Below are 12,742 nucleotides of genomic sequence, written 5' to 3' on the forward strand. Positions count from 1 at the left end.
TTAGTTTTAAGGAAAAATAAGATAAAGAAATAAGTAGAAGAATCACACAAAGCAAAGAATTTTGGTTGTATAAAGATTACTTGTTAGGAGATTTACCTGTATGCGTAAAAAAGAAAGCTATTTAATATATGCATTATTCCAGTATTTACCTATGGAAGTGAGACATCGGCAACAACTATAAAACAGAAAGACAAGTTGCATGTGTCCCAAAAGAACTTTGGAGAGAAGAATGTTCCACATAACAAAAAAGAGATAGAATTAGAGAGATGAGGGGGAGGGGGATGGGAAAGTTTATGTATCTACCAATGTGGGTAGGCTTGCTGTAAACTATGAAAGAAAGAGTATCATTGGGAAGACAATGATTAGAGTCTATAGAGGACTGACACATGGCCAAATAGAAAATAAATTATCAACATATCTTAGCCAGATAGAGGGTTTGAGAACAGTAGCATCAAGGGCATGTTTTTCAAAATACTCCATACAGAAATTTGTTAGTGAGAGAGAGAGTGGGGGTTTGTTATTCTCTATCTGTTTGTATATGATGTCCTTCAAAGTGAAGTAACCTGCATGGATAACAAAACTGATGAGCTCAATAATAACATCTGGTAAAAGGAAAAGATTACGTAAAGATAAGGTGATAATGGTGAATAAAGAAGTGATGCCAAAACTAACAACGTGATGATGTCCATACTATTTAAAATTAAATTCTGGATTACAGATTTGAAGATGGAATTTTTTAAAATAAGATGAAATATAGCCAGAAAAAAAAAGGAGGAGGGAGCCAATAGCATCTACAGAAGAGAGGGTGTTAACAGGTTTATGAATTTTAGGATAAATCATATATATGGGAGGGGAGAACTCAGGTTTGAGTTTTTTTTAAGTAATTCAGGAAGTAGAGATGTGACATTTTGAAGAAGTTTTTTTTTAAATCTTTTTGTTCTGAGAATTAGTGGAGTCATAGGTTTGTAAGTGGTGCAGTCTCTGAGCAAACACATCCATTTTTCAATAGTACTCACTGGTACTGAGGACCACAGTAATTATTATATTTCTGTCTTTGCATAAATTAAAATATAAAATTATAAATTATAATAGCATAGAACTGGCTATTCAAGAAATTCTTTTAAGTAGAAAAGCTTGCATAAGGATACTAACCACATCGAGACTGATGATGTTGGCAATATATAGAGACAGAATATGAATGCCACATTCTATATACAACATGCAGTCTAATGTTGAAACTCGACAAGGTGCTACTGCAAAACTGTGGCCAAGGGCAAGGACTCTGACAGCTGATTTGTCAATTTTTTTTTTTTTTTTTTTTTTTTACAAAAGTACAACTTGGAGGGCTGGCTCTTAGTTGAGAAAAAGATCTCTATACCTTTTTATATTGTTTTTATGTTTTTCCTTTATTTCTGAAATTCTTTACAAGAAGATTTATCTTGTATCCCAGAATATTTTAGTGACAGAGATGAAATGTGGGAACTATTACACCTGTATTTAATTATTTCCCTGTGCTATTTCCATTCCATTAAACCTAATTATAAACTCAAACTAGTACCTAAGCTTTAATACAAGTTTATCTAGTGTAGACAGGACCTTCTCACAATCGGTACTCAAACTTCATTGGATGTGTCATGTAATAATGATAATATGACTGATATTATCCTATTATTAATCATAACTAGATTTTCTGTATACCTGGCATAAGTATTTTTTCCTTAAATGAGAGGATCAATTATTTTTAGTAAAAAGGAAATTTTGAATAATTAAAAACAAAATCAAGCATCACATTTGAAAAATATATATATTTGACACAAAAAATTACCTTTCTATTGCATATATGAGGGAGGAGGGGGCTGGAAAGTTCTGATAAACACCTAGAGCAAAAATGATATTAAAGCAACTGATATAACTAAAAGAAAGAACATATGAGGATATAAGAATATAAGAACTTTGTTACTAGTGTGTTCTTTCTTGTGGTTATATCAGTTACTTTAATATCATTGTTCTAAGTGTTTATCAGAACTTTCCAGATCTCCCTCATAGTACACAGTTTTAATCAAAATTTTCTTTTTCCCCCTTTTCAAGTTGTAGCTGTGAGCAGGATGAATTGTATTTAATTCAGGGAATGTCCATGAATATGAATAGACTGAATTCTTTTTATACTTTTATTGGCTACTTTAAAAACAAATAGGGTCCATCAAAAGGTGAGATTCAAGAAAAGGACTGTGGCTTTGAATTTAATTGCTGTGAGGGAGAATATCAGAGCAAAATAAACAGCATGATGTTGTTAGGCAGGATTCTTTTTATACTTTTATTGGCTACTTTAAAAACAAATAGGGTCCATCAAAAGGTGAGATTCAAGAAAAGGACTGTGACTTAGAATTTAATTGCTGTGAGAAAGAATAACAGAGCAAAATAAACAGCATGATGTTGTTAGAGAGGATTCTTTTTATACTTTTATTGGCTACTTTAAAAACAAATAGAGTCCATCAAAAGGTGAGATTCAAGAAAAGGACTGTGGCTTTGAATTTAATTGCTGTGAGGGAGAATAACAGAGCAAAATAAACAGCATGATGTTGTTACAGACCTGTGAGTATTGGAGAAGATGAATGTAAAATACAAAATTATGAAGACTGCCTAAGAGGCCATAGACCGGAAGTAAAGGAACATAATTTATAGATTACAAATAATTACATTCAACAGCACATAAAAGAAGAGACTCACCAATCATGTGCACTGGATCTGGCAATAATATCAGAGGGTGTAAATATAAATGAGATGCCAATCATGCTTCCAGCTGGTGAAGGAATCATGTAGTCTTAATATATGGGAAGTAGTTATATATATATGGAAGATTCACTTAAGAAAAGATCCATGTAGAAAAACTCAGCAGCTTGAAATAATAACTCAGCATGAAAAAACTGCAAGGAAAGGCATGAATAGCCAATGAGAAAAAGTCAAAGCGTATCTGAAAAGAAAGAATGCCATTAGACAACATTGTCAGAGTAAAAAGAGAAACAGAATGGGAGTTAAAGCAATGAATGGTATCATTAAATGGGAACTACATAAAAAGAAGCTAATGAGGAAAATACAAAGAAATGGTGATTTCTTTGTAATGGTGAACTGCTAAAAGACCAGAAGCTAGGAAAAGTGCTCTTTTCCTAGTTTCTGGTCTTATGATGAGGAAAGAAAAACTGGATTATGAGCACCTACAAGCAGAACATGAGGTGGGGCTATTAAATAATGAGACTGGTTGCAAAAATGAGGTTTATTATTACAATTGTACAACTTAATTGTTATTCCCTTCAACATCCCCTCCTCTATCTATACACTGTTGCATACGAATTTTCCACTGTTGGAAGCAGTGCTGCAAGTCATCAGGTGCTGCTTCAGTAGCGCTGCCAGAACCGCTGACAACAGAGCCGAACTTGCAGGAGAAAATCATCACATATGATGAGATGTGGATTTTCCAGTACAATCCAGAAACAAAGAGACAACTGATGCAATGGAAAACTCCCACGTCCCCGAGAATGAAAAAAAGCAACAATGAGCAAGTCAAAACTGAAGGCAATGCTGATCGTTGTTTTTTTTTATATCAGTGCCATGGTAATGGTTGAATGGGTACCAGAGGGTCAGACAGTTAACCAACATTATTACTTGATGTTCTGGCCAAGCTGAGAGAACGACTGAGACATGATCTCGAAAGAAGAGACTTGATCTGTGGAAGAACAATGCTTGGATTCTCTATCAAAACAATGCTGCTTACAGTGCATTGTCTGTAAAGCAGTATCTAGCTGATAAGATCTCAGTGTTGGACCACCAACCTTACTCACTGGACTTAGCTCCATGCGACATTTACCTTTTTTTCCAGAGTTGAAATTCGCATTGAAGGGCACCCATTTTCAGTAAGTGGATGAGGTAAAGGAGAAAACGGAAGTGCTGAAGCAGATAACACCTGATGACTTGCAGCACTGCTTCCAACAAAGATGGAAGTGGCAGAAAGATAGGAAAATAAAGTGGTGGAAATTGGAAGAGGCACAAGGAATAAGTTTAAAGAAAAGGTACTGAAAGAAATGAAATTACCAGAGGATGTGGAAGAATGGTGGGATGTAAACAGTAAGATTATTAGAAAAATTGGAGAAGAGGTGCTCGGTATAACATCAGGAAAGGGGACACCCGAGGATAAGGAGGTATGGTGGTGGAATGAGGAGGTGCAGTTGGAGATCAAGGAAAAGAAAGAGACATAGAAAAAATGGGACATGACTGGAACTAGAGCTAACAAGGAGGCATATAGATTAGTGAAGAAAAATGCAAAGAGAGCTGTGGCAAGGGCGAAGGCAGTTGACGAGATTTATGAAGTACTGGAGAGAAATGGTGGTGAAGTTCAGTTGTTGAGAATAGCGAAAGCTAGAGATAAGGCCTCGAAAGACATAACATCAATCAAGCAGATAAAGGATGCCTCAGGAGTAGTATTACAAGAGGAGGGAAAAATCAGAGGAAGATGGAAAGAATATTTCCGTAATCTGCTAAATGAGGAGAATCCAAGAGAGAGGTGTGAGGATGGAGAGGTAAACGAGGGATCGGTGCAGGACATCAGCAGATGGGAAGTGCTTTGGGTACTGAGAAAAATGAAGAATGAAAAGGCTGTGAGAGCGGACCAGATACCTGGGGAAGTATAGAGAAGTCTGGGCAGCGAAGGTGCTGACATGTCATAGGATCTGATGACGAAAATAGCCCAACAGGAAAAGATACCAGAGGAATGGAGAAAAGCATTCTAATCCCAATCTACAAAGGAAAAGGAGATGTTCAGAATTGTGGCAACTATAGAGAGATCAAGCTGATATCACACATGTTGAAGATATGGGAAAGAGTAATTGAAGGAAGGATACGGCAGGAAACAAAAATTGGTGAGGTGCAGTTTGGATTCATGCAGGGAAGAGAGACAACGGATGTGATATTTGCGCTAAGGCTGGATGGAGAAATATAGGGAGATGCAGGTGGAGCTGCATATGGTGTTTATAGACCTGGAAAAGGCATACAACAGAGTGGCCAGGCAGGAGGTATAGAGGTGTATGAGGAAGAAGGGGGTGTCGAAGAAGTACATGAGGTTGGTGAAGGATATGTATAAGGGAGCGAAAACTCAGGTCAGGTCTAGTGTTGACATGACAAAGGGGTTCCCCATTGTCATCGAGCTCCATCAGGGATCATCTCTGAGCACCTACCTCTTTGACCTGGTCATGGATATACTAGTGGAGGACGTCAAGAGGGAAGCGCCATGGAGCATGATGTTTGCCGATGACATTATTCTTTGTGAATCGTCCTGAGAGAAGCTTGAAAAGACCCTGGAAGAGTGGAGAAAGGTATTGGAGGATTAAGGCTTCTGAATTAGCCTTCTTCCAAATTTAAATCCATAGAAGGAATAGGGTATATTGAAAGGGAAAGAGTAGATTATAAGAGAATAGAGTAGAATAATAGTAAAGGTTTATAGAGGGGGTCATAGTTGCAAGGCCAGAAATGGAAAGATCCCATGGCCTTCGAGTACTCTAATAGCATCAGGGTCATATAATAAGAAGAGTTGGATGAATAGGCCTTATAAGAAAGATTAAAGTGAATGGATCTTCCCCAAAGTAGAAGAAGAAGAGGATAGATCCAGGTCCATGGGAGTGCCACTTCCCTTACAATCAAGATGATTATCCCTTATGGCGCTGTTGGTCCACAAGTCCTTATTCAGTATATTCGGACCCCACCCCACCATATATACATACACACACGCACACACACCCACAGATGTATATACACACACACATACATGGTGGGCTCCCCTATCTGTCACCCAGGGGAATGCGCTCTCTAGGGATTACAGGGTCCTCCCGAAAGCACGTCCCAAAGAATTAATGGCTTTAAAGAGAAAGTTGACAATGCAAAGAATAAATGGCTTTATTGATGGTATGCTTAAGGGTCAAAGCTGTATAACTGAGAGGAGACCTCCACATAGATTTTAAAGGAATGCGGAGAACCGACCAGGGCTTCTGACCTAATGTCCAATCCTCACATTCTCGTGGTGCGCCCTGTTGGGTATCCACCTGGATAATGAACGAATAAGGACGGGCTGGCAATTTGGGATTTAGCCAACCAAATTGTATTCTTATTGGTTAAACCAAAATAAAAAATGATGGTACAACATGACAAAATTTCATGCCAGCTGGGGCATTGACTGGTTAAACAAGGCCCCCATTGTTTTCGCCAGGGAACCAGGGCGAACAGCGAAAAGTCAGCTACTGGAACAAATCTGAAAACACATCCCAACTCAACATCACCAGAGTTAAAGATAGGTACTATCAACATTAGAAGCCTGAATGGCAAAGAAATGGAGCTAGCTGAGGAATTAGATAAGTACCACATTGACATAATAGGGGTGACTGAAACAAAAAAGACCAAAACTGGTGAGATCTTTCTGAACAATAAATACAAAATGTTATATTCAGGAAATGACAATCAAGGAAAATAAGGAGTAGCCATAGTATTCAACACAAAATACGAGGCTAATCTTTTTGAATGGCAGGCAGTCTTAAGTAGTGTGATGTCGGCAAATATCAGAATGGGAAACTGGACAATTAGACTTATTTGTGCCATGGTCCCACAGAAGGTTCTACTAAGGTAGAAGTGGAGGAATTTTTTGATGCTTTAGAAAAAGCAACTGACACAATGAAAAGCGAAAAGTTGGTCCTTGCTGGGGATCTGAATAGCAGAGTAGGAAATGATTGTCAGACATACAAAAATATTTGGGGAAAATTTGGAGAAAAGAGCAAAGCTAATAATAATGGCAAATATCTATTTGATTTCTGCTCAGGACATGGATTGGTTATTACTAACGCCATGTTCCAACATAAAAATGTGCACAAATTCACATGGAGAGAAGAGGCAAGGAATAAGAAAAGTCTCATTGACTATGTTATTTTTGATCAGTGATGTTTTCTCCCTGGTGCAGGACACCAGAGTGTATAGAGGATTTGAAATTGGAAGTGACCACTATTTAGTCTTCAGCAGGATAAAACTGAATTTCATATTGAAAAGAATAACATGTAAGAAAGTTTTAAAGTGAATAAAAGTTGAACAGCTCTCAGATGTGAACTGCAGACTAACATACACAAAGATTATTGAAGAAAAAATGAAAGAGTTTGAGAACAGGAACCAAACCTTGGCGATTCAGTAGCAAGCCTTGAAGAAAACCTTGATTGATTCAGCCAGAGAGGCATGTGGTGAGGTTGTCTGCAAGGAGAGAAAAATCAGGACTCCACGGTGGACACAGGAAGTTAAAGAGGGAGTGAAGGAAAAGAAGAAATCATATCAAACGTTCCTGGCAAATAAGTCAACTTGTGCTCTTAGAGAATATAGAGACAAATGTAAGAAAGCAAAACACTGTGTAAAACTAGCTAAACAAAAGTCATGGAAGGACTTTGGCAAGAATACAGAAAATAAATATCAAGAAGGTGGTAAGATATTCTGCAGGTTGTTGAAGAAGCTTAGAAATGGAGGAAAGAGTGCTATAAAAAGAGTTAGAGATGATAAAGGGGACATGAAAAAGGAGAAAAAGATATCCTTGAAGTATGGAGTAATTACTTTGAAAAACTGCTAAATGAAACAAGCAGTGATGACAGCATAGTGATAAAAACCACTGAACAGGCATGCAGTCAGGAATATATATCCATACTTGAAGTAGAAAAAGCCATCAAAGGCTTGAAATGTGGAAAGGCAGCAGGAGCAGATGATATTCGACCAGAAATGCTGAAGTATGGTGGTATAAGGGTCTTATAGTGGCTGCACTGCATAGTTCAGAAAGCCTGGACAGAGGGACAAATTCCCGATGATTGGAGTAGAGCTCTAATAGTGCCCATATATAAAAAGGAAAATAAAACTGAATGTGAGAATTACAGAGGTATTTCCCTACTGAGTGTTCCTGGCAAGATCTATGCAAGTATACTTGAGAAATGGTTGAGAAGAATTGTGGAAGAAAAGCTTGGTGAAGAACAAGCTGGAATCAGGCCAAATAGAGGCTGTCAGGATCAGATCTTCACTTTACGACAAATAGTCGAGAAAGCATGGGAATATATAACAAAGATCTGTATTTAAGTTTTGTCAATCTGGAAAAGGCATGACAAATTGCCAAGAGAGAAGCTATTCAATCTGCTACAGTTATATGGTGTCAATGGGGCATCATATCAAGCAATACTTAGTCTGTATTTGAGTTGTAAGTCGGCAGTTAGAATTGAAGGATGTACAGGAAGATGGTTTAATGTTAAATCTGGCATGAGACAAAGATGTACATTATCCTCTCTGTTATTCATTATCTATATGGATCATATTATGAAGCAAAGTGGTATTAAACATGATATCAGAATTGGGGATGTTAATGTCAGCTCTTTGCTTTATGCGGACGATACTTCTGAATAAATCCGCTACAAGTTTGCAAGATTCCCTGGCTAAATTGAATAAATGTTGTAATAGATATGGTATGAAGGTCAGCATTAAAAAGACAAAGACAATGAAAATAGGTAGAATTGTTGAAAATGTCAACTGTGTTGTGAACGAGGAACCTGTGGAACAAGTAAAACATTTCAGCTACTTAGGCATGATTTTTAGTGAAGATGGTAAATTAAATATGGAAATAGACAACAGAATCAACAAAGCTGGTATGGTAGGAAATCAATTGAATAAATTCATATGGAATAAGAGAGAAATTAGTCGGAACACTAAATTATAAGACAGTGTTCAAACCAGATTTAACTTATGGATCTGAGAGCTGGGTCAGATAAAACACTTAATCAAAGACTAGAGACCGCAGATATGAGAGTGCTGAGAAAGATTAGAGGCGTGAACAGATGGCATCAATGGCAATATCATATTAAAAACTAGGATATTAGGAAAGAACTTGACATTGTTGGCATCCAGGAATGTTTTAACAGAGCTATTCTCAGGTGGTATGGTCACTTAAACAGAATGGGCGAGGAAAGATTAGCAAAAATAGTGTTCTCAGCCAGGTTGGCAGGAAAACGACCCCGAAATATAAGATCTGATAATGTTGGAGTCTTGACAAGTAACAGACTGATTTGGAGGAAAATTGTAGATAGGAAGTTAGTAATGATATAAATTTTTCATGTAGTACTATCATATCCTATACAACCCTTGAGGGTACCTGTCAGGAATTTGATGATGATTGATGGTACGCAGGAATAAGGAAGTTACTGTTACTTTTTATAAAGCATTGATTCAACTGCACTGCACTGAAACAGTACTAATCCAGCAACCTAACTTCAATGAGACTAGAAACAATAAAGTGGTAGTTAACTAAGTTGAATTATTATTAATTACCCAATTAATAATAATTTCACCTGTTTTTTTTTCATAGCCTTGGGTAGAAATTTTTCTGCAATGACATGAACAGTTATTTTCATTAAAAATTACATGGCCATAATTTCTGTACAAAATCTGGGATCAAATTGTCAAAAAAAAAAAAAAATCTGAAATGACATAAAAAATATACTTTCCTCTTGCATGCAATGCACACAACACACATTTAAAATTCCACTACAGCCAAAACAACATAACTGACATTGCTACTTGCAAACAAAAAAGTGCAAAATGCATGAGTGGTATGGCATGAGTGCCTGGCTCATGGACAGAGGCAAAAAGCAGTGTATGATGCAAAGTTGGGTAGCATAATAAATAATCAAACTGATGTAAAGAGCTGCAGGATGAATAAATCAGCTGGCAGTATGTACAAAAGATAATGAATGTCAATTTAATGGAATTCAACAAGCTGTGTATCACACTGAGGGAGCTGTATTCCAGGAAACTGCTGGGATTGAGGGTAATAGTAGACACAGAGCTGAAGTTTATGGGGTATTTCTAAGATTAGCCACAAGATTACTTGGTTATTGAAAAACACACTGATAAGCAGAAATAAGGGAGTTATAAAGCCTTGATACAAACACATCTGGATTACTGTGCTCATGTCTGGTCACCTGGATTTTTTGGGGATGAGGAAGTGGTAGAAAAGATTCAGAGATGAGTGACTGAGTTTGTGAGTGATGTAAGTAATGCTCCCTATATTGATAGACTGAGAGTTTGTGAGTTACAGAAGAAGAGGGAATATGATAGAAACATTTAAGTTACTAAAAGAATTTTGTACGAATTGATACATGGGAATTATTTCAATAGTGGGCTAGTGGTGGAAGAACAAGAAGTCATCTCTGGAAATTAAGAGTGTGGTTAACAAGGGTGTGAAGACTAGATTTTTTGCTTGAAGAATGGTGAATGAATGGAATTCATTGCCTGACTCAGTTATGAGTGTTTCAACTGTTAATGATTTTGAGAAAAAGTATGATAGATATTGTGTGGATAGTTTGGATCTCCCAAGATGAGTCTACTGACTCCATAGAGCTGTCTGTATAATAATATGGGCATCTGGAGGGTGGGGAATGTGTGGAATACATTGCCAGAGTTGGTTGTGAATGCTTTGTCTGTGAATGAATTTAAGAAGTATTATTACTATTACTATTATTACGGGCAACTCCAAGGAGTCCTTAGAATCATCGAGGGAGGCACTAAACATGTCCACACAACTATTCGACATTCTCACAGTATCTATCATACTTTGCCTTGAACTCATTCACTGTCATAGCACCCACAACAGACTCTGGCAGCTTATTCCACTCATTTACCACTCTAAAAGTAAAGAACCCAGCTCTAACACCCTTGCTAACCACACTCTTGCCCAGCTTCCGTAGATGTCTCCTAGTTTTCCCACCACCAGTCCTGATCTCAAAAATATCCTCTGAATTAATCCTATAGAAACCCTTCAGCAATTTGAATGTCTCAATCATATCTCCCCTTTCCGCCTATCAACCAATTTCTGCAACCCACAAATCTTCAACCTGTTCTCATAAGGTTCATTCCATAGACCTGCTATCATCTTGGTCAGTATGACAGATATTGTGAGAATAATGGTTAGTGTGCTACTGTAGGGTCTCCTGCAATGAGTCTTCTGACTCCATGGACACACCGTTATAATAATAAATTACTGTCACTCAGTCCTTCACATTTGGCAAAGGAAACGAGTGACTTATATCATTACATTCTCTTATAAAGCAGAGTTAGCCAAGCAATGTCAAATCATGATCAGAATACAAAATATGTTTGGAAACTTTTTTTAAATCATTATTTTATTAAAATTATAATCTTAATAATCGACATTCGTTTATTAATATATTTATTAATATCGATTATTAATATATCGATTATTTATTAATAATCTACATTGGTTTATTAATATTATAATAAAATTAATGTTTTTATTAATGATACTACAAAGAAAGATAAAAACATTTGCAACACAGTCAGACCTCTTCCCTTTTATATATATATTATTATTAGGTGCTACCTCAAAGGAGTCATCCTGGGAGAGCGTAGAGTATGATATACACAAGATATCTACAGATAATTACAATTTCGCATGCTTTTTGTTATGAAATATTCCCTGAATATTATTTTGTTCATTCATTCATATGTCGTGTGATTTAATAACACGTAATTTATGCACAAACTGAAACAATAAGTTGTTATTCTTATTATGGGCAACTCCAAGGAGTCCTTAGACTTATCAAGGGATGCCCCTAAACATCATGTCAAGAATCACTATTCAACATCCACACAGTATCTATCCTACTTTGCCTTGAACTCATCCACAGTCATGGCACCCACAACAGACTCTGGCAACTTATTCCATTCATTCACCACTCTCCAAGTAAAAAACCTAGTTCTAACACCCTTGCTAACCACACTCAAGTTCTAATATATTTGTTTCGCATGGGCCAATGAAACGAATATTTTCAAAATTTGGTAGCCGAATGTCTCATCCGTTTCGCTCCTTCGTTTACTTGGTTATTTTCAAGTTAAAAATATTGTTATAATTTTATAATCTTCCATTTCAAACCACACAATCTCCTTTTAACGACGAGTCTGCGTGTTTTATCCTTGATTTCGTACGTAACATTCAATATTTTCCATTGCAATAGCGAACATTTCGTACATTCATAGTTTAGTAACTCCTGGAACTTCAAAGACACGTGGATGCGTATATAAAAATGAAATTTAAAAGAAACGCATTTTTATTTTTTTAAAATCTCATGTGCGTGTACCTTCATTCCAATCAAATCTCACAAACTAAGATAAATAAACAAAACCCTTACAAATTATCCACATATGTTAATATTAATTTATACTATTTTTACCTCTCGAATGCTTAGCGACAGTAATGAGGTGCCCATTTTGACTAGAGAAATTACTTTCTAATGCCCCCCTAATAACTTTTTTTTTTACATTATTAGCTATAATACAACATTTCTGCACGAAATATATGTATATGTTTGCTACACAACTAGAATATGGAATCCAAAATCATTTTAAAATAACGTATTAATTCTATAATCCCACCCGCCCTGAAAATACTTGCAGACAAAACATTCAAATATATTTTCCGATCATTTTGGGAAAACCGCTCGATTATGAGTTTAACCTCTTGCCGATAGATGGCGAAAGATAAACTGTGCTGCACTATATGTCATTTCAAATGTTTGGAATTAGGTTATTGTTATTGTTATTAGGAATTAGTGTTTTGCTTCTTCTGCTGTCTTCTTTTGCCTCCAGAAAGTGATGGACGAGGGCTTCAAAGTCTTGCCAC

The 12,742-nt window shown here is 36.6% G+C and overlaps 1 protein-coding gene across 3 annotated transcripts in view; it reads right to left on the minus strand.

Moving 5' to 3' along the window:
* GatA (glutamyl-tRNA(Gln) amidotransferase subunit A, mitochondrial) overlaps positions 1-12,531 on the minus strand; it is a 154,219-nt gene extending 141,688 nt beyond the window's left edge. For 2 of the 3 annotated variants that reach the window (XM_090409633.1, XM_090409631.1), the window contains exon 1: positions 1,153-1,246. In XM_090409633.1, coding sequence (XP_090265759.1) covers positions 1,153-1,221 — 69 coding nt within the window. In that variant the 5' untranslated portion in view covers positions 1,222-1,246. Of the gene's footprint in view, positions 1-1,152; positions 1,247-12,293 lie in introns of those variants that run through there. The other variant, XM_090409632.1, reaches the window with a different exon arrangement.
* Between the last annotated feature and the right edge of the window lie 211 nt (positions 12,532-12,742).

Source organism: Typopeltis vanoorti, chromosome 19 (genome assembly GCF_054136105.1).
Source record: "Typopeltis vanoorti isolate ZY-2024b chromosome 19, IOZ_Tvanoo_1.0, whole genome shotgun sequence".
Lineage (NCBI taxonomy): Eukaryota > Metazoa > Arthropoda > Arachnida > Uropygi > Thelyphonidae > Typopeltis > Typopeltis vanoorti.